This window comes from Dromiciops gliroides, chromosome 5, assembly GCF_019393635.1.
Source record: "Dromiciops gliroides isolate mDroGli1 chromosome 5, mDroGli1.pri, whole genome shotgun sequence".
Classification (NCBI taxonomy): Eukaryota; Metazoa; Chordata; class Mammalia; order Microbiotheria; family Microbiotheriidae; genus Dromiciops; species Dromiciops gliroides.
Window position 1 is genome coordinate 81302501 of NC_057865.1, and position 21723 is coordinate 81324223.

At 37.0% G+C, this 21723-nt stretch overlaps 1 protein-coding gene across 1 annotated transcript in view; it reads left to right on the forward strand.

Moving 5' to 3' along the window:
* The window catches only part of DIP2C (disco interacting protein 2 homolog C), a 604567-nt gene that overhangs the window by 341453 nt on the left and 241391 nt on the right, over nt 1-21723 (forward strand). Inside the window, 1 exon segment of the mRNA XM_043967134.1 lies at nt 8838-8948. Within this exon segment, the coding sequence (XP_043823069.1) occupies nt 8838-8948 (111 nt within the window).

Consider the following 21723-nt stretch of genomic DNA (forward strand, 5'->3'; position numbering starts at 1 on the left):
ATACTTAAGGTACCTTAGCATTTTGGGGGGGTACTTGTCCTTTTCTGGCTTTTTGTCACTTCCTGCATCATAGTTCATTAACTATTCTAACTTATTACTCTTGTAAATATATGAGGTAGAAACCAGTGCCCTTATTTTTCTCTGCAGTGAAATTTTATTATAGTACAGTATGTTTTTGTACTTAAGTAACTCCTAACTGTTTCTGCAACATAGGCTGCAGTGGCATAATACAGTCTCTTACTAATGCTGCCATGAATAAGCAGCATAAGTTTTCTTACCTGATAAACACTGAGAACATTTTATGTCTTAAATGGCTTGTATTTGTTCTAAGTGCTGTTCTAGAAGATATCACTTACTCTACAAGAACTGTCAATGAAAATTTTTATGTGATGTTCATTGCTGTCCTAGAATATTCATTCATTCAATTTCCTCCCTGGGATTTAGGCAAACTTTTTATTTTTCAAACTTTTCTAGGTTGAAGTAGTAATTAAAGAAGACCCTTACTAGACCTCCTTGCTCTAGAAGTCCTCATAAGCTGTCATTGCCCAGTGAGACATTTTAGAGTATTGATGTGGAATAATTTGTTGCTATGGTAATTGGAGGTACAAAAGCCATAACATAGCATGATCCACAAGTGTGAAGGTTAAGGATGATCAGAGACTCACAGAATTAGTAGGGAGCTCTATCTAGTCCAGTTCTTTGCCTACAGAAGAAGCGCTCATATACTATCCATTCAGTTTTCACAAAAAAGAAATCTAGTGAGGAGGATCCTCTATTTTGGAAGCAGCCATTTCTACTTTTGGGCAGTTTTAATTGTTAAGATTTTTTTTTTCCTGGGGCAGCTAGGTGGTGCAGTGGGTAAAGCACAGGCCCTGGATTCAGGAAGACCTGAGTTCAAATTTGGTCTCAGACACTTGACACTTACTAGCTGTGTGACACTGAGCAAGTCACTTAACCCTCATTGCTCTGCACCCCCCCTCAAAAAAAATTTTTTTTTCCTGACATGAGCCCATGTCTGCTTCTTTGAAACTTCAGTCATTCCCACTTCTACCTTTTGTGTCCAAAACAAGAAATCTCATCTTTTCTACCTGGTAGCTTGAAGAAAATTTCACATCTGCCTTGAGTATTCTCTTTCCATGTTAAATACCCCCAGTTTTTTCATTGACTTTAAAATAACCACCATGTTCCTATGGAGCCTTCTCCACTCCATAGCAAACATTCCCATTTCCTTCCTATACTCGACAATAATGATCATGTTACTCTTGAGCCCTCTCTTTTCCAGGCTAAACACTGTCAGTTCTTTCAGACAGTCCTTGTAGATCCTGTATGTGAGGATTTTGACTATTCTATCTGCTGTTCTTTGGACATTCTCTAGTGGCTTTCTCAAATTTCTTTCTCACATGCGGCACCTAGAATTGAACATGTAACTTCCAGATATCGGTCTACCAGAACAAAGTACCACTTTAATACATCTGTCACTTTGTTGATTTCCACAGTTGCTGATGTGGCTGGTAGGATGGAAGCCCTCTGCTTCTTCTACCACCCCATGTGGAGGTATGAAACCTCAGAAGATATGTTTTGAGGCTTCAGTCCATCTCTTGCTCACTATGTCAATCTGGGAAAACCAGTTTCCTAATCCATAAAATGGGGATAATAATATTTTCAATATTTTGATAATATTGATATTTTCCTCACAAAATTGTGAGGAAGGTTCATTGTGAACTTTGGAGCAATATAACAATGTGAGCTTTTATTATTAGTACCCCTCTAAGAACTAGAAGAATAAAGAGGTCAGTCTCTTCTGAGTGAAGTAGTGGTATTTGTACTCTTTGTTCAAGAGCATGAACATAATTCAAATCTACCACTCTTCCTTCTGCTTCATCTTATTTTGCTCTTCACCCCACTCTATTCCTCTTTGGAAGGACACAGTTTGGAAAATGAACAAAATAATATTCTTTTATCCTCTATAAGTAAGCAAGATAATGTTCTAATGATTGGTACTGAAGGTAGATATCAATGATATTCAGTTTTGTGACTCACACATATACACATACATACATACATACTTACATATATACATGTGTGTGGCTCACTCATACACATAAACACATGTCCTTTTAGAGGACAGCTTTATTTTTTTAACCCACCTCTTTATTTCCTTCGGTCGCCACCACCCTTCCATTTTGGTTTCTTCTTTGGGCAAATCTGAAAGGCAAAGTAGGCATGGAAGCAGTATTTATTACTAGGCAGTCATGGAAGATGACTGCCTGCTGGTCACCATTCCCATTTCTAAAATGTCAAGGATGCCATGATCTTTTTACCTCAGCACATTCTAGGGAGCTGAATGTTTGTTTGTTTATTGTTACTTTAGAGAACTCAGCACAAAATCCCTGTATTTGATGATAATCTCAAGGTAACAATGTGTAGCACTCTTTAGCTATGAATTTCATGGCTTGGAGTTGCCTGCCTTTGGGAAATTTGGGGTAATCGATGCTAAGAGAACCTGATTTGAAGCCCAGTAGCAGCATTTGACAAAGCAAGATTATTTGATGAGATGCAGAGCCTTTATATGTGTTTTACAGGGATTTTCTTTGTCTTCAGTTTCAACCTCATTAAATCCATGATCTCATCAGTACTTCCTTCACTGGGCAGATTAGAACTCATCTTCACCCTCTCATCCAGTGTGATTTCTCTGCATGTTTTACATGCCACTCAATGGGCCAGGGGAATTCTTGGCTAACTTAATATATTTTCAGTACTATAAAATGTATAAGTCCCTCAGACACATACTATATCTGTTGTTGTTATTGTTATTACTACCAGGGTAATAACTAAGGCTGTCAGTTTGTCATGCCAACCTCCCTCTAGTTGCCCCATAGACTGACCCTATGCCAGACATGTCCTGAATGTTTCATTTTGTGCACCTTCCCAAGTAAAAGTCTTTGTCCGGTTCAATTAAGCAAACATTTATTATGTTGTTGATAATATGGTAATGTGTCCTTGTTCCTACCATGCATCTTTAAATTGTTCTTTGGATCACTTGCAATTTTGATTCTCCTAAGATCATGGTGCTTTGCAATTTGTAGCCATATAGCATCCAAGGAATAGTTTTGAATGTTTAAGAGTTGTTTCATTTTTATTTCTTTGGAATCACCTGGGGACCATTGAAAGTAGTTTTCAGCTTAAAAATGGTTTTGAGCATAATCTCTACTTTCTAAACATTTCTGAGTTCAACTTTTTGTCTTTCCATGTACAATATCTGTGCAATACATGTATACTTACATACAGAAATCTAGACCAATTAGTAGGATATCAATGCATTTCAAAATCTGAGTCATATACATTCTTCATCCACTTGTGGGGTTTTTTTGGGGGGGGTAGGGGGTGCAGGGCAATGAAGGTTAAGTGATTTGCCCAGGGTCACACATCTAGTGTCAAGTGTCTGAGGGCATATTTGAACTCAGGTCCTCCAGAGTCCAGGCCTAGTGCTTTATCAACTGCTCCACCTAGCTGCCCCTATCTACTTGTTTTTTCCCACATTTAAAACTGGACCAATCCATGAAACAGATTTTTGTATACACCATTTAAAATTTCCCTGTTATTTCTTCTAAATGATTTTGATGGAGACTAGGCTATTTATTTAGAAGATATATTCAAAGAGATTTGGTAACAGCCTACTTTTTCATTCTTATTTTTGTTTGTTTATTGAGTTTGACATTAATTTTAATTAATTTCATCCTTGCCATTTTAGCAGAGGGCTTCTTCCATTGAATCATTTCTCAATAATACCAAGGCACAGATTTAGGGTAATGTTTTCATTATGCAAGTAAGAGCTTGAAAGCATCTTGAATGTGATGTTCAAATGTGCTAATCTATGCAACATACTCTGTGAAGTTTTAAAGTACTTTATTAGGCAGCTATTAGTATTTTAAGTCTGATGATCATGACAATAAAAATTCCATTTGTTACCATAAGCATTTAAACTGAATCTGATGGGGATTTGTTTTTTCTCCCCTTTTCCTTCACTTTGGGAATGTAACGATTGGAATGACACCGCCTGCTGGAGACTTACTGTAGAAAAGCTCCGCCATGAGGTGAAGGTCTCTGAGGCCAAGACCATGTGTCTTTTCTTAGGCGTCAGAAAGTGACGTTTGCTTGTGAGAGGAAGAAGGGGGTGCCTGGCACTCTGACTCGCCCTCTTTCCTGAGGACTCTGGTGGAGAAGGAAGCTAGAAATGAACTCTCCCTTTAATAGATAGATGAATGTAGGCCTTTCTCTCTCTCTTTACCAAATTCTTATTCTCCTTAATAAATGCTTAAAAGTCTAACTCTTGCTAAAGCTTATAATTTATTGGCGACCACTCATTAGAGATTTTAGATAGACTAGCTAGACTTTTAGCTTGTACAGGAATATATATATGTAAGCATAAGATAATTTAATATAGCCTTTGCCGACTGTGGTCTCCAACTTAAGAAAGCCTGTAACCTATAGCTTCTCTAGTGGTGTAGAACTAGATTGTGTTTTCACTAGATAAAATGTAAGAGACAAGGTTAAGTCCTGGAACAGAGGAAGAAACAGCATTCAAATAGGTAATTGTTAGTAATTTAAAACATGGCCAGTCTGTGACTCAGCCTGATATTTTCCCAGAACAGATTGCTACAGGAAATATAAAAGAAATCCCAATTACAAATGGGCATGAATACCACAAACAGTTTGGCCCAGTACTCACAGACACTGGTGAGTCTATTTCTCCTGCTGTTTCTTCTTAAGGAGTCTGTTCTCACTGCTAACTGAGGTGTGACTAACTCTCCACCTCATTCCCAAATGTCTCTTTGAGGCTCTCTCATGGGGCTGTCACCAATTCTCTGAGACATAGTGATTGGCTAGCCCATTTTGTTATCTTCTATCAACAAAAGTGTTAAATTACTTGTATCCCAGTTAAGCAATGTTCTTGATCAAGAATATAAAATGGACTTCCTATTCTCGACCAGGAAACGTACTCATTGAATATATCAGTAGGAATAGATAATGGAATGATTAGTGAAATTTCTTGTCAATACTTAGGGTCCTGATAGTTCATTTTCTGGTTCTTAAGGAAGCAGGTTCTTCATTCTAATTAAATTTGGATAATGACAGAAGCAGCTCAAAACCAATTCTTTTTTTTTCTTTTCTTTCTTTTTTCTTTTGGTTTTCTGATCGATCTAAAGCATGGACTGTCACTACATTTATTTTCCTGTAAGTTGAAGGTGTTTTGTAGTCTAATTTTTTTCTCCTATGGCTATGACACAGGAACCTGATAGCTCATATTCCCACAGTGTGAACTCACTGTGAGCTCGGGCTCTCTGCCTTCTAATCAAGGGAGCACTTGCTGAAACACCAAGTCAACTGAGAGTAAAGGCACAACCCAGGCTTCAAGGGATTTTCAGGCTTCTTGAAATCATTTAAAAAATGAATACTGATTTCCAGAACCTTGATTAAATGCAAATTTAGTGAAACAGCACAGACGTTGGGCAGATAGAGTCATGCAGAATTTATAGGAATCTGTAGCCAAAGATCAGTATTACCTTAAGAGGTAAGGCTAAGGTGATGGTGTATATTTTTGCTTATCCTGAAATAATAATTAGAATAGGTATTATCAGAGTTGTATGGTCATAGGAATTATATTATATTTTATAATGTTTTCTTGCTCTCCTTTTAATCTTCTGTAGACAAGAGTAAATCAAATAGGGTCCATCTTGATACTGCAGATGAAGTTCTTCGTGAACATTAAAAGAATACATAGTATGAAATACTCACATCATTAAATATAATGCCCTTTTTACCTATTGGTGGCAACACATATCTCTTTCTGGCACTGACACACTTACTAGCTGTGTGACCCTGGGCAAGTCGCTTAACCCTCATTGCCCTGCCCCTCCCCCCCAAAAAAAGAATCTTGATTTAAGATAAAGAGGATAATAAATTAGAGATCTAAGGAGAGAGGAGAGCAGCATTCATAAGTCATATTGGCAGATAAAATTTGAAAATAATCTTTAATTTCACGAAAACTCCTAAAGTCTAACCCTGCACATGAAATGTCTCAGCAAATCCTCACATGTTTCTGGAGAATTCAGTGGGTCCTCAGCACCCAGTTTGAAAAATACTCATCTGATAGTTCACATCTGATTCAGGGTATGAGGTTAGAAAACCAAGGTTAAAATTGAGGTCATGTGCCTGGTCAATTCTCACAATGATTGTGCTGTTGGAAGTGCATATCATGGTTACCACTTTATGTTCCTCACCATTTATCTTCTCTTTCATACATAGATAACCATGATTCTGAATATGTGCTTTTTGCCTTTTTAGTTCAGAAATCCTGATTGTCCCTTTATGTTTAAATAAAGTTGACTACAGATGTTTTCTGGCATCAGCGGCACCCTGAATCTTCCAAAGGTAGTCACTTCTGCCAGGTCATCAGACATGGTGATCTGTTGTGGTTTAAACATATTATTAACATTATTCTGTGGAAATTTATAGGCTCAAACATATCTGCCATGTTCTTATGGTGACTATGTGGTTTACATATTTTCCAGTGACGCAGATGCTGTCTACCCAAAGCATAGCATTCATGAAATCTTACACTACTTTTACTGGTGTCACAGCCTTTAAACTTAGATTGAATAGGGAAGAGTTGCGCCTTTTCTCTGACTTAAAGACACAAAGAAGAAAATATACCTGATTGAAGAGCCTTTAGATTTTTATTTCCTTCTTGAACATATCCTGATTCCCAGTGATGTAGGGTATAGAATTTAACCTGGCTGGTTAATAGTTTCCACCATTAATTTCTCTCTCTCTTCCTCTCCCCCCTTTTCTTCCATTCCCTGTCTCTGTCTTTGTTTCTGTCTCACTTTCGCTCTCTCTCTGTCTGTTTCTCTCTGGATTTTCTTTTGAATTCTTCAACTGGAGCACTTGTGTGGAAGTTATAAATTGTTTCCAATGAAGAATGGTTTCTATCCTTCCCTTCCACTCTTCCTATTCTTTCCTTCATTTCTTTCCCTTCCCTTCCTTTGGGTTTGAGTTTGTGATACTGAAATATTTCAGGTGTTAGTAGAGTTCTTGTATAATATTGCTCTGTAGGCAACTCTGCAACTCTGACTCATTTACAACTTTGTAGTAGAGAAAACCTCAAACACTATAGGAGATACATTCTTTGTGGCTTCATCCTGATATTCTCATTGGAATTGTGTCAACATAGCATCAACATAGTTGATCTATCCAAGAGCCATTTTATGGAACAAACACATACTTTCTAATGTACCAGTTAGGTTTGAAAGTTCACCTTTTACTGCCATTGGTCATTTTGCTGGGGAGCAGAGGGAGGGGTAGGATGCAAGGAAGGCAGAAGAAAGGAGACATGCAGCTTTAGAAAGAAGTGCTGAGAATTAGGGAAACTCTTGCCCTATCACTACCCAAAACCAGGAAGCCCAGGGAAAATCACACTATGAGTCTCATCCTAGGCCTTGATGTTCATTGTTAAAGGGAAATACCTGCATTTATAAAATCCCAGATTCCCCTGAAGTGTTTGAGTCCTTCGATTAAAACTATGTCTTCTGAAATAATAAATGACATGACAAAAGTGCATGTCTTCCTAAATCTTCTTATGAACTCTACTGAAGCTTGTCTCCCTAAAGCTAATAACCTCCTGGGAGTTTCTGTAACCTGAATTATAGTAAAAAATCATTATCATTAAAATGATAATTATTATCATTAACTTGAAATTAATGTCATTGCCATGGTCACCACAGGAACAGGTCTCACAGTAATTTCCAATGGGCTTGTACCTCCTCCCATTGAGTCAGGATTCATGAGAGACAGTAAGGTAAAAGCCCACTCTGACACTTTTGTACCAACCAGCCAAATAAAGGTTGGGAAGAAGAGGTGATGAACAAATACACATATGCCTTCAGTCCCTCCATGATTTATTAATATGAACTAATTGACTCATTTTGGCCCATACTACCTCTTTCAGATTAAATGCTGTACCATAGTTTTTAAAACATTTAAAAATAAAGTATTTGTTATTTATATATAATTTGGAAAAGGTGTTTTTCTTATAGATTTTTGAAAACCAGGTATATTCGGTATATGAGATAGAAGAAAACTTTATATATTTTGTATTTCTCATTCCTTATCTTGACCTTGTAGGTTCCCTTTGTTCATTGTACCTTCATTTATATTTTCCCCAAATGCCCAGAAGGACTAACCATCTAAAGTAGAAGTCTATGCTACTGGACATCTTTGTGATGTATGAACAGTATATTCTGTTGTGTATATGTACATATATATATATATATATATATATATTTACTACTCTTAGGTGGTGAGAAGGCATAGTTTAAGTATACTATTATCGGGGCAGCTACGTGGCACAGTGGAGAGAGCACTGGCCCTGGATTCAGGAGGATCTGAGTTCAAATCCTGCCTCAGGCACTTGACACTAGCTGTGTGACCCTGGGCAAGTCACTTAACCCCAACTGCCTCACCAAAAAACAAACAACAACAAAAAAATTTTTTTTAATGAAGTATATTATTATCCTTAGTATGTCCTCCACAGTACTCGAATTAAATATCTCTCTTCTCATCAGTTCTCCTACTGCTATTGGCCACAATCCTCTCATCCCCCTTTTTCTCAGACTCTTGTTTGGCTGCTGGGAACTGTATTCGTGGTTTGTTACTACTTGGTCATAGGATAAACATGATTGATTCCTATAGAAGTCAGCATAACTGTAATTTCCATGAAAATTCTTCCAAGTGAATCCTCACAATTATATGCCTTTTCCTTTTCCCATTGAATTTAGGGGTGGATCAGGCCTTGCCACAGGAACGTCGGACTCCTGTTACCCCCTCCTCCTCCTCCAGATACCACCGCCGCCGGTCCTCGGGGTCTCGGGATGAACGTTATCGATCAGGTAAGGGACTAAGTTTAAGGAGATACTTCTCACCTTAACTGGACTGATCATGTAAATTTAAATATGTAACAGAGAACTGAATTAGAATCACAGTTATGGGTGGGGGGGGTGGGGAGGGCAGGGTTTGGATCTCTCAAAAGTTAATTTCCTTTAAAGGTAATTTTTGATGGACTATCTTTGTTATCTTGTGATAAATAGATCCTAACTTCTTCATCATATGTTGTTTGGAACAAGTGAATATGTGAGGTGAATGCCATTATTCTCTAATAGGAAAACTTCTATTCTTCTAAATCATGTACCCATTTTGACCTTATTTTAGTATAAGGTGTAAGATGTTGGTCTATGCCTAGTTTCTGCCATACTCTCTTCATCTTTTCCCAGCAGTTTTTGTCAAATACTGAATTCCTATCCCAAAAGCTGGAGTCTTTGGGTTTATCAAACAGTACATTACTAAAGTCATTTACTACTGTATCTCCTGGCCCTAACCTATTCCATTGATCTACCACTCTATTTCTTAGCTAGTACCAAATAGTTTTGATGACTTCCACTTTATAGTAAAGCTTCAGATTTGGTACAGCTAGCCCACCTTCCTGTGCATTTTTTTTATTAGTTCCCTTGATATTCTTGACCTTTTGTTCTTCCAGATGAATTTTATTATTTTTTAGGTAGTGTAGGGTCTAAAATTCTAGCTGTGATGTCTAAAATCTAATGAGTGATCGCCTTAAATTAAAAACATATAGCACCAAATTAAGTATTTATTAAAGTATATTAGGGGCTAGTAAAGAGAAACATGTGGATAAAGAATGAGATCTGTCTACTTTCCCTATTCTGCCTGCCCCTGCTGCCAAGCCAAAGTCCGGAAACCCAAAAGACCTTGCTTTTCTGCGGCTTTTCCCAGAAGTCCCCTGTGAAACAGGAAACAGGGCCATCCACATAAACAGCTCTAAGCTAATTGACTGGTAACACTGATTTACAGGACCCATAGGCAACAGACACAACTTCCGGATGCCAATCTGCCCTTTGAAACCCCAGAAAGGTCACTTCCGAACGCCAAAGTCACATGTTTTCTTTTCAGGCCAGAGCTCACAATGTCCCTCCAAGTAGGGGGTGTCATTCCAATTCTCACAGTAGTCTGATTATTATGGCACTGAATAAGTAAATTAATTTAGGTAGAATTGTCATTTTTATTATATTAGCTCAGTCTATCCATGAGCTATTGATATTTTTCCAATTATTTAGATCTGATTTTGTGTGAAAAGTGTTTTGTAATTGTGTTCATATAATTCCTGAGTTTGTCTTGGCAAGTAGACTCCCAAGTATTTTATATTTTCTAAATGGAATTTCTCTTTCTATCTCTTGCTGCTGGACTTTGTTGGTCATGTATAGAAATTCTGATGATTTATATGGATTTATTTTATATCCTGTAACTTTGCTAAAGTTGTTAATTATTTCAAGTAGGTTTTTAGTTGATTCTCTAAGTATACCATCATATCATCTGCAAAGAGTGAAAGTTTTGTTTCCTCCTTGCCTATTCTAATTCCTTTAATTCCTTTTTCTTCTCTTATTGCTGTAGCTAACATTTCTAGTACAATATTAAATAATAGAGGTGATAACGGACATCCCTGTTTCACCCCTGATCTTATTGGAAATGCCTCTAACATATCTCCATTACATATAATGCTTGCTGATAGTTTTAGGTAGATACTACTTATTATTTTAAGGAAAGCTCCACCTATTCTTATGCTCTCTAGTGTTTTTGTTAGGAATGAATGCTGTATTTTGTCAAAAGCTTTCTCTGCATCTATTGAGATAATCATATGATTTTGGTTAGTTTTGTTATTGATATGGTTGATTATGTTGATAGTTTTCCTAATGTTGAAGCCCTGCATTCCTGGTATAAATCCCACCTGGTCATAGTATTATCCTGGAGATCACTTGCTGTAATCTCCTTGCTAATATCTTATTTAAGATTTTTGCATCAATTTTCATTAGGGAAATTGGTCAATAATTTTCTTTCTCTGTTTTGGCTCTGCCTGGTTTTGGTATCAACACCATATTTATGTCATAAAAAGAATTTAGTACAATTCCTTCTTCACCTATTTTTCCAAGTAATTTGTATAGTATCAGAATTAATTGTTCTTTAAATGTTTGGTAGAATTCAATTGTAAACCCATCTGGCCCTGGAGATTTTTTCTTAGGGAGTTCATTAATGGCTTATTCAATTACTTTTTCTAATATGGGCTTATTTAAGGATTTTATTTCCTCTTCAGTTAACCTGGGCAATTTATATTTTGTAAATATTTATCCATTTCATTTAGATTGTCAAATTTATTGGCATACAGTTGGGCAAAATAGTTCCTAATTATTGCTTTAATTTCCACTTCATTGGTGGTGAATTCACCCCTTTCATTTTTGATATTGGTAATTTGGTTTTCTTCTTTCTTTTTTTTAATCAAAGGTTTATCTATTTTGTTTGCTTTTTTATAAAATCAGCTCTTAGTTTTATTGATTAATTCTGTAGTTTTCTTGCTTCTATTCTTAAAGAATATCTTTTCCATTGTTTATATATGAACAAAGTTCATATTTTTTAAAATTATGTACATGTAAATTTATGAAATTTTTATTTCTAATTTAAGAAAAATTAAATTATACAGTAATTTTTCCTTTTCTAAACAAAGTTCTACTGATGATTTAGGTTTCTGTAGCTAATATATTTACTTTCATTACCCTTACTAGTCATTCATATCATCTTGTACCTTTGTTTCTCTTTCTCAACCTAAACTATTTCCATTTGCCAAGGAGATTTTATTTTTTTAATCTAAAAAAGGTCCTGAAAACATTATACCATATTTACTTATTACCATAAAATCTTTTGGCCCCTTCCACGCTTGCTTCTGAAAGCACCTTATCTTGACATTTCAATTTCATTATAGTCATCACTTGGCCTCAACCAAATTTCAACCATTGATTTCACAGCAGAAAAGTTGCTACCATGATAACTTAACTACCTGTTGAGAGATACTCCTCCCACCCCTGCCACTACTCCAACATCTCAATTTTTAAAATGCTTTTTTTCAGGGTAGGGGAAGGGTTGGAATACTCTTTGAGGAAGTATGGTGGTTTTTTCCACCTAAGATTTTGTTTAAAGAACATTCTTTATAAGCTGTTTTGTTTGTTCTTGGATTATAGAGCATCAGATTAGAGTGTGCTGTGGAATGGTGATAGTAGTAACAGCAATAATGGTTCTCCCTATTAGCCAGAAGCCTTTCATTATAAACCATCAAGCATTCCCACCTGGGCAGCTGTCTGGCAGCTTGCCTGCCTCTGAAAGGGAAGGAAAGGAAAAGAAAGGAACTTTGTGGCACTTGGGCAAAGAATGGGTGCTTCTCCCATATTGGCAACTGTTGGAAAAGCTGAAAGGCCAGGACTATGTGGAAAGAGGCTTTGTTCCCAGATGTTAGCTCTCCTCCCTCTCCAGGCTGTAAAACAATTGTCCAAAATTGGCGCTCATACATTGGCCATGTGTGTGGGGTCTGCATTTCTCTTTCAGGCATCAAGGAATCCTGTTCTGACTTATCAGAAGCATAAAGGTCTGGCATCCTTGATGGCACCCCATCAGGAGACCATGAAAGAAAACCCAGGAAGTTTGTCTTATCTCAGTTTCTGCCAACATCAACAAAAACCCCTAGCAAAATCATCTCCCTGCACTTAGCATGTATATGGTATTATTATTCAATGTATTAAATACTCTAAAATAGCTATTGGGAATGATTTTTTAAATCAACCAAACAACATTTATTAAGTGCCTACTATATGCCAAGCACTATGCTAAGGGCTAGAGATGGAAAGAAAAGCAAAAAGCAAAACAAAACAATCCCTTCTCTCAAGGAGTTCACAGTCTATCACCATTCAATTTGTTCAATTGTTCATTCCAGAATAGAAATGATTCGTGGCCATAAGAGGAGAGAAAAAAAATGTTATAGAGCAGCAGTTCTCAACCTTTCTTTTTGTGTTTCATGGACTCCTCTTGTACAGTAAAACTCAGAGACCCCTTCTCTGAATAATGTTTTAAAAGAAATAAAATTAAATACATAGTGTTACAAAAGAAATCAATCATATTGAAATATACTTCTTAAAATATATTTTTTTAAATTCACAGATTCATCTGGCCTCAGACACTTAACACTTACTAGCTGTGTGACCCTGGGCAAGTCACTTAACCTCAATTGCCTCACTAAAAAAACAAAACAAAACAAAACAAAAAAACTCACAGACTCCCTGAAATCTATCTACAGACCTCTTAGGGGGGTCCATGGATCCCAGGTTAAGGACTTTTGATATGGAGAAGTGACTGTATTGGGTCATTTGTCAAGCTTTTTATACACTTAGGAATCAATTAAAAGTTGAAGTCCTTTGGAAAAGAACTGAAATACCATTCTATTTCTCTTTATTCACCTTCCCACTTCACTCCAGATCTGGCTTATAACTTTTATTCATTCTCAGTAGCATCTCTGTGAAGTAGAAAAATCCTCTGAGTTAAGTTGTCAAGTAGCTACCATGTTTGAGTGCTATAATATATTCCATTAACCTTTTAGAAGTAAGAAACAGTTCAAGTCCAGAACTTGGGAAAACAGAACTAGCTAGGCATTCTTCCTCTGATCCTGCACCCTCATCATCTGAATGTATTCCCTTGGAGAATTATTTTTCTAGTTTGTTATATGCCCCAACAATATTTTTAGTGCTCAGAAAAGACTGTGGGGATTAGTGTACTGGTGAACCTACTTTGACCAGTGTGGTGTAGTAGGAAAAGGAATGATTTGGAGTTAAAGACCTGGATTGAAATGTGTGCTCTTCTACTTAGTAACAGTGTGTCTTTGGGCAAGCCCCTTAGTTCTCAGTTTCATTTTCTTGATCTGTAAAATATTGGAAGTCCAGGAATCTATAAGAGATGATGTATAGGTCCCTTTCAACTCTAAATCTCTGACCAAATATAATGGAAAATGACATGCTTGTCAGGCCAGCAAGTATTTATTAAGCACCTACTATATACCAGCCACTATGCTGAACTATAAATTATTATCATATTAAAGTTTTATCTAAGAATGAACAGCCCTTTCCACTTTTAAAGAATTATCAGTTTAATCTAGATGTGGATTCAATATGTCCAAAGTTTCCTCTGAGATTCTAAGTCTTTTATTGATAGTCTGATGTCCCTCTTATGCTTATATCATAAGTCTATTTTTATTATCCTTACGTTTGTACATATCTCCCTTTTTTTAAAGTGAGGCAATGGGGGTTAAGTGACTTGCCCAGGGTCATACAGCTAGTAAGTGTTAAGTGTCTGAGGCCGGATTTGAACTCAGGTACTCCTGACTCCAGGGCTGGTGCTCTATCCACTGCACCATCTAGCTGCCCCCTCATATCTCCCTTATTTTTTTTACTGTAAACTCCTCAAAGAGCAGTGACCCTCTTTTATTTAGATTTCCGTCTCTTTCCGTCTCTTTCTGTCTCAACACAGTTTCATGCATAGAAGTAATTTAATATGTGTTTAAATGAAGGATTGTTCTCAAAATACTAGCACTTTAGAAATGCTGACATAATAGCTACCCTGGAGAACAACTATGGAAGTAAACTTCATTCAGTCTGGGCTGCTCCTTAAATAATTTTTTTTCAATTAGCAAACATTTATTTTTCTCCTCTCCCTGCATTAAAAAAAGATAGTAAATACACACACATATGTGTGTATGTATAAACAAATCTACCTAGTTGAGTAAACCACATTCACACATAGACTATATCTGAAAATTTCGGTCTTGTTCTTCATCTTGAGTCCATCACCTCTTTGCAGGGTTTGGGTCATGCTTCTTCATCTATCTGTCCTCTGGAACTGTAGTTGGACTTTGTGCTAATCAGAGTTAGGATGTCTTCAAAATTGGTGCTTTTAAAAAAATATATTGATATTATAAATTGTTTTCCTGGTTCAGCTAACTGCATTCTATATCACTTCACACAAGTCTTCCCAGGTTTGTTGTGAAATTTTTATTCACCATTGGCACAATAGTATTCCATTATTTTCATATGCTATGATTTGTTCAACCATTCCTCAATTGATGGATACCCCTTTAATTTTCAATTCTTTGCCATTATCAAAAGAGCTACTTTAAATATTTTTGCACATATGAGGTTTTTTTTCTTTCTTTGATCTCCTTGGGGTATAGGCCTGGTAGTAATATTGTTGAGGTTACATATAGTTTAGTTACTTTGGGGGGTGTGGTTCTAAACTTTCTAAAGTGCCTCCACCACTTTATAATCCCACCATTAGTGCACACATATGCTTTTTTACCCTAAGCCTTTCCAATACTTGTCATTTTCGCTAATTCAGAGTTGCTTTAATATATGTTCCTCTAATTATTAATGATTTGGTACATTTTTTCATATGGTTATTGATAGTTTGAATTTCCTTCTTTGAAAACTGCCTGTTCATTTCTTTTGACCATTTATCAATTTGGAAATGCCCCTAGCCATTAAGATATTATAATAATGGACTTCCATTTGGATTTTTTTAAAAAATCCTTTATCCCATTCTCTCTTCTCCCACCAACTGCCTCCCTATGGGAGTGTAAGTACATTTTAAAACTACAAATGCTCTAATAATTTGCTGAAATGCAATAATGCCTTTTCTCTTAGGGTATGTACATTGTACAAGATATGCATGTTTGATTTTAATCTACACTTTTAAAATGTGTATGTCTGTATCTTCTGGTTTAGTTTCACTTGAATTTGCTTAATAAGCACTTTATATTCATTCTCTCATTTGATAAGCATATTAAGCCTATGAAGTAGTTAGTGCAAGTATTATGACCTCCATTTTACAGGTGAAGAGCCTGAGTCCCCAAGATGTTTGGTGACTTTCCTTAAGGTCATGTAGCAAGTAAGCCACAAAAGCAGACTATCAAACACTTCTTTATTCTGGTTAATAGACCCCACTATTATTTTAATGGAAAAATCAGAAATCCATGCTCAAGCAGTGCTAAGTTGTTTCAATGGCTCCTTATAACTTATTAGAGAGTTGACATATAGACTTGAATCTATAGAGCAGCTGATTGATCTGCTCTTTGCAGTAGCATTGATAATGGTGATTGAGTTATTGTGCCCAAATTAAAAGGTGTATGTGCCTCTTGTACTCATAGGATCATAGAATCATAGAGAATTGGAAGAAATGGAGAATTGGAAGAGATGATCTAACCCAATTCCCTTCCCCCTTTTTTATTTAGATGAAACACAGGGAGGTCAAGTGATTTGCCCAGAGTCATGCAAGTAGAAACTTTAAGAGGTGGAATCTAAAATCAGATCCTGGATTCTGGAGTCAGTGCTCTTTCCACTGTAGTGAGAGAGGAATGTTCCTCTGAGGGCTATTCTATTTCTACCCCCCACCCCAGTCTTAATCTGTTATCTCATTGTTATCATTATTTTTCCATACTTATTCTCTGTTTCTTTGATTTATTATTTGACTCCCTTTCAAACCTCAAGCCACCTACACTCCCCCTTTAATAAATACTTTTTGAATTGAAGTTTTATTCAAAGGATGAAAATGATGAGGGGGTGAGAGTGGGGGTACAGTTTCCCTAAAAACAATTACTGCCACCAGCCTTCTGTTGAATTTCTGGCTTCTGTGGTAGGTACCAAATCCTTCAATAGTTGCATTTGTATTACCTGAGCTCCAGAGCTCCTTAAGGTCAGGTGCATTGTGGGATGGGCAAAGAACACAATAGCACAGGAGAGAAGTGGAATGAAAAGAAATATCCCTTTACTTCAGCCTCTACCTGGTTGGCGTCTCTGAGGAAATTTAAATTATATACTATTCACAGAAACAAAAAGGAACATGGAATCTGGTATTCAATGAATGGATAATGTAAAGTCATGTTTTCAGATGACCTCCCAGACACAAATTGATGCAGAGGAGCCATATAATGAGAATGTCATAGGTAAGGACCAAAGACTGAGAAGAGTTGCCCTTTGGGTCCTATCTTTAAGATAATAAAGCAGACACTGTGGAAAGGCTTCATCAGCTGCCTCATGTGTGGATATTGTAATCAGGGTTGTTACCTGTCTCCCTTCCTGTCAGGCTGGCTTATTGTTTATGGAGCTATCAACTGGTCTGGTGTATGACCTTATAGGAAGCAACCATGATATAAACAGTGTCTAGGCCAGTTCATCTCGGGGCATATGATCTGTGCTTCATTCTAATGTCCTTGCAATATCAATATAATAATGAGAGGGTTAGAAGGCAGGGTGGGAGCTGAGATTGCACACCATTCTGAATATATGGTGATTGTTGTGCTTTCAGAGAGATCATAAAGTCAGGGGCAGGCTCTGCAGCTTTATTTGAACAGCACAGCAGATCCCAGCACAGCAGAAAACAGTACCATCACCTTGTTATTAGAAGGATCAGAAAACTAGAGAGCAGTTTATATTGCTATATGCGAGGAATGTTCCATACCTACCTAAATTACAGTGAAATCCCCCTTTACCAAATAATCAGACATAGAATGTTGTACCTGGAAATAATTTCAGTTAACGTAGCGTCCCACCCACTCATGTTGCAGAGGAGGAAATGGAGATTTAGAATAACATGGTGGGAATCTAAAAATCAACTTTCCTTCCTTCCTGGTTAAGAGAATTGAGAAAAGGATGAGTTCAGAATACAAGCTGTAATAGGTTTATGATTCAAGGGCTAGGGGAACTCTGGTTAGGTATCGACCTTGAAAAGGAAATTTTCCATCTGCATTTATGGAAAAGCTGAGTATCAGTGAAGGGTTCTAGCAGTTGGTGCTGCTGACAACCTGCAAGACAAACCCCCAGCCCCGTTCATTGGCAGCGGCAAACCCCTAGGTAGTGCTCCTCACTTAAAAAACGCCTTAAATACATTATCCAATTTGTTCCTTGTGAGAATCCTGCATGAAAGGGAGCAACAAGTCTCTATTTTATCATTAGGGCTTGATTCAGCCTTACTTACTAAGTTCATTCAGAAGGCTGCTAAACTCATGATATAGTGTTTCAGAATCTGAATTTACAGATAGAAGATTGGTTCAAGCTTTGAAAGCCTTAAGAATGCTGATCAACACAAAGATTTGATGATATAGCATGTTATGCACTTCCTGCCAGAAAGGTGATAGATTCAAGATGGATAATGTGACTTATTCTCCGGATATTTCAATGCTGTAGTTTGTTTTGTCTATGGGTGTTTTGGGGTTTTGTTTTGTTTTTTTTTTTCCGTTTGTTTGCTTGTTTACAATTTTCCCCCAGTGGTGGTAGTGAATGAGAGGAAGAAAAAAAGGCGATTTTTAAAAAAATTTAAACCAATTTGGTGATTTTTATTGATGGATGACAACTTTATGTTCCTAGATATCACTAAACTGTGTACAATTAGAAACTCAACATTAGAGAAGAGCAGACAGCAAAATTAAACAAAGCAGACAAAGACATATCAACCTTCATTATTTTGCCCATTTTAAAATCTTGTGTACACAGAAGTATAAATGCAGTTTGAAATCTTTAATAGCAATAAAGTTACAATCACCCATCTATTAGCCTAACATCTTAACTCCAAATATTTGATCTGCAATGTATACTTCGGCAGTTTCCATCGCATAATTATTAAAATTGTTTTCCTATTTAATTGATTTTAATTTTTAATTGATTAATTTTATTATTTAAAACTAGTTTCAACTGGATGATTGCAAAAACCTCTTCCTGCTCTAAATCCTCTGGTCATATGAATTCCCTGAAGGAGTCCAACAATTGTTGACTGGCTGGGGATAAAAAGAGACCTGCTGAGAGGGTACTCACAGAAATGGAGATAGAGATGGTATAGCCTAGCAAGAAGTAGTGAGCAGAAATAAAGGATGATATTATCCCAAGATTATAGGACTGGACTTCTAATAAATGCTTGTAGAAGGGGACAGCTAGGTGGTGCAGTGGATAGAGCACTGGCCCTGTATTCAGGAGGACCTGAGTTCAAATCCGGCCTCAGACACTTAATACTTACTAGCTGTGTGACCCTGGGCAAGTCACTTAACCCCAATTGCCTTAAAAATAAATAAATAAATACTTCTAGAAGCAGATATTATTTGCCATTTATCTATCCATCTCTGACTTGCAAAGTGGCTTACCATCATTTTCAGGGCTTTTCACATTTCATGTAGAGAAATTTAACTGCTCCTGCTACTTTGCCTGACAGTGCAAATACAAGAAGTACTAAATAAATTCTTTCCTAGTAATGTAATGATCCCCTAAATTTATTTCACTGCTACACAAGACTGGCTTTAAATATCTCCTTTTCCTTAGTAGATGGACACTTTTAGGCCATCAGGAATGAAAGACTCAAACTGAATAAAATATAAACTGCTGCAGCAGAGAAGCGAAGCAGGGCTATAAGGAGATTTACTTAGTTTTGCTTAATGTCACCAGTCAGCTTAATTGAAATGCCTCCCAAGCTGGATAATGAATCTACTTATCTCCAAGCACAAACGGAGCATTTACTCTTCTTAAATATGATACCTCGTTCATTGCCATGTATTGATTACCTAGAATGTACTGAGAAGAGCATCTAATGTATATAGCAATGCAAAAGATCCACAACAGCCACTTCTTTTTAATAAACTCTTTTAACTAATGCTTTTATATAGACTGACCAATTATTTGGCCTTACCAGACTCATTTTTCCTTCAAAAACACCATCTGGGTGAGAGGAGAAGGGTTTGCTTGTAATCCCACAAACATATTACAGAATGTCAGAGTAGGAAGGGCCCTCAGAGGTCAAAAGTACTTAAAAATAATATTTGATTGTTTTCTTTTGTTTTTACATTGCCTACGCTTCCCTCTATATCCTTTCCCCTTTCACTCCCAAAAGAGCCCCTTTAGGACAAATAATTTTTAAAAGAACAAGAAGAATTTAGGGGGGAAACCCCCAAAATCTATCAGTACCTTGGAAAAATCTGGCAATATATGCCACACCCCACCCCCCTGACAGCCTACCTATACAGAGGAGTTGGGGGCAATGTCTTCCCACAGTTCTTTGGGATCACATTTGTTCTTTGTAATTTTTCACCATCCATTTTCTGTTTTTGTTTTGTTTTGTAGTAGTAGTTGTTTTTTTTTTTAATTTACATTCCTAGGGCAGCTAGGTGGCATAGTGGATAAAGCAATGGCCCTGGGGTCAGGAGGACCTGAGTTCAAATCTGGCCTCAGACACTTGACACTAGCTGTGTGACTGTGGGCAAGTCAATCTAAAGTTTACATTGTTGTAGTTGTCTGTTTCTGGACTCTTCTTACCTCATTTTGCAACTGTGCATTTAAGTATTTCCATTATAAAGATAATCATATTTTTTGTTTCTCATAACACAATATTATTCCATCACATTCGTGCATCATAATTTGTTGAACCAGTCTTCACTCAATGGCTGTCTACTTTATTTCTAGTTCTTTGCTACTTGAAAAAATGCTGTGGTGAACCCCTTTTCTTTCTGTCAAGTCTTAACTGAAAAGGCATCCTATCAATGACAAGCTTGTCAAGTGGTCATTTGACCTTTCCTTTAATACTTTTGGTGATAATCAATGCCCTATGTCCTGAGGCAATTCTGTGTACCTTTGGACAGTTCTAACTATTAGGTCCTATTTTGGTTTTGGTTTTGGGGGTTTTTTTTGCAGGGCAATGAGGGTTAAGTGACTTGCTCAGGGTCACACAGCTATTAAGTGTCAACTGTCTGATGCCAGATTTGAAGTCAGGTCCTACTGAATCTAGGGCTGGTGTTTTATCCATTGCGCCACCTAGCTGCCCCAGCTCTAACTATTAGGGAGTCTTTCATTATACTGTTTTGAAAATTGCCTCCGTGATTCCCAAACCTTTGTTAAGGGCTAAAATTCTAGCTAAACTGTCTAAAATATCTAATGAGTGGTCACCAATAAATTATAAGCTTTAGCAAGAGTTAGACTTTTAAGCATTTATTAAGGAGAATAAGAGTTTGGTAAAGAGAAGAAAAGGCCTAGATTCCTATCTATTAAAGGGAGAGCACATTTTTAGCTCCGCTCTCCACCAGAGCCCCGAGCGCCAGTCTCTTCCTTCTTCCTCCCACTACCCAACGTCACTTACTGATGCCAAAGAAAAGACTCCTGGTCTTGTCCTCAAAGACCTTCGTTTCATGGGCGGAACTCTTCTACAGTAAGTCTCCAGCAGATGGCGTCATTCCAATCGTTACACCTTGCTCCTTTCCATTTCCCTCCCCTTCTCTTCTACTCCTTTTAATTCTTATGTCAGTTGAGACAACTCCAAAACTTATACCTATATCTATAACCCTGGCCTTTCTCTCTTCAAATTCATAGATTGTTAAGCATTTCTAGATCCCTAATAACCATCTTTACTTGTCTGTCCCAGGGCATCTCATGCCTGGAACTGAATTTATCATTTCCATCTGAAATTCTGCTCTTCTTCCCAAGTTCCTTCTCTGTCAATGTCCCCATCATTCCCCCAGTTACGCAGGCTGTTGATAAGCTTATCATCATCACTGACTCCTTCTCTTCTAACCACATGGTCTGTATATACGTCACCAAATCTTCTCTGTTCTAAGCCCACAGTATTTCTCATGTGTGATAGATACTTCCTTAGCATTCACAGTGTGATCACTCTACTTGGGCCCTCATTACCACTTGCCTTGATTCACACATTCTGCTTTCTGGTGCCTTGCCATTAAAATATTGTGGTACAAATGTGAAATTA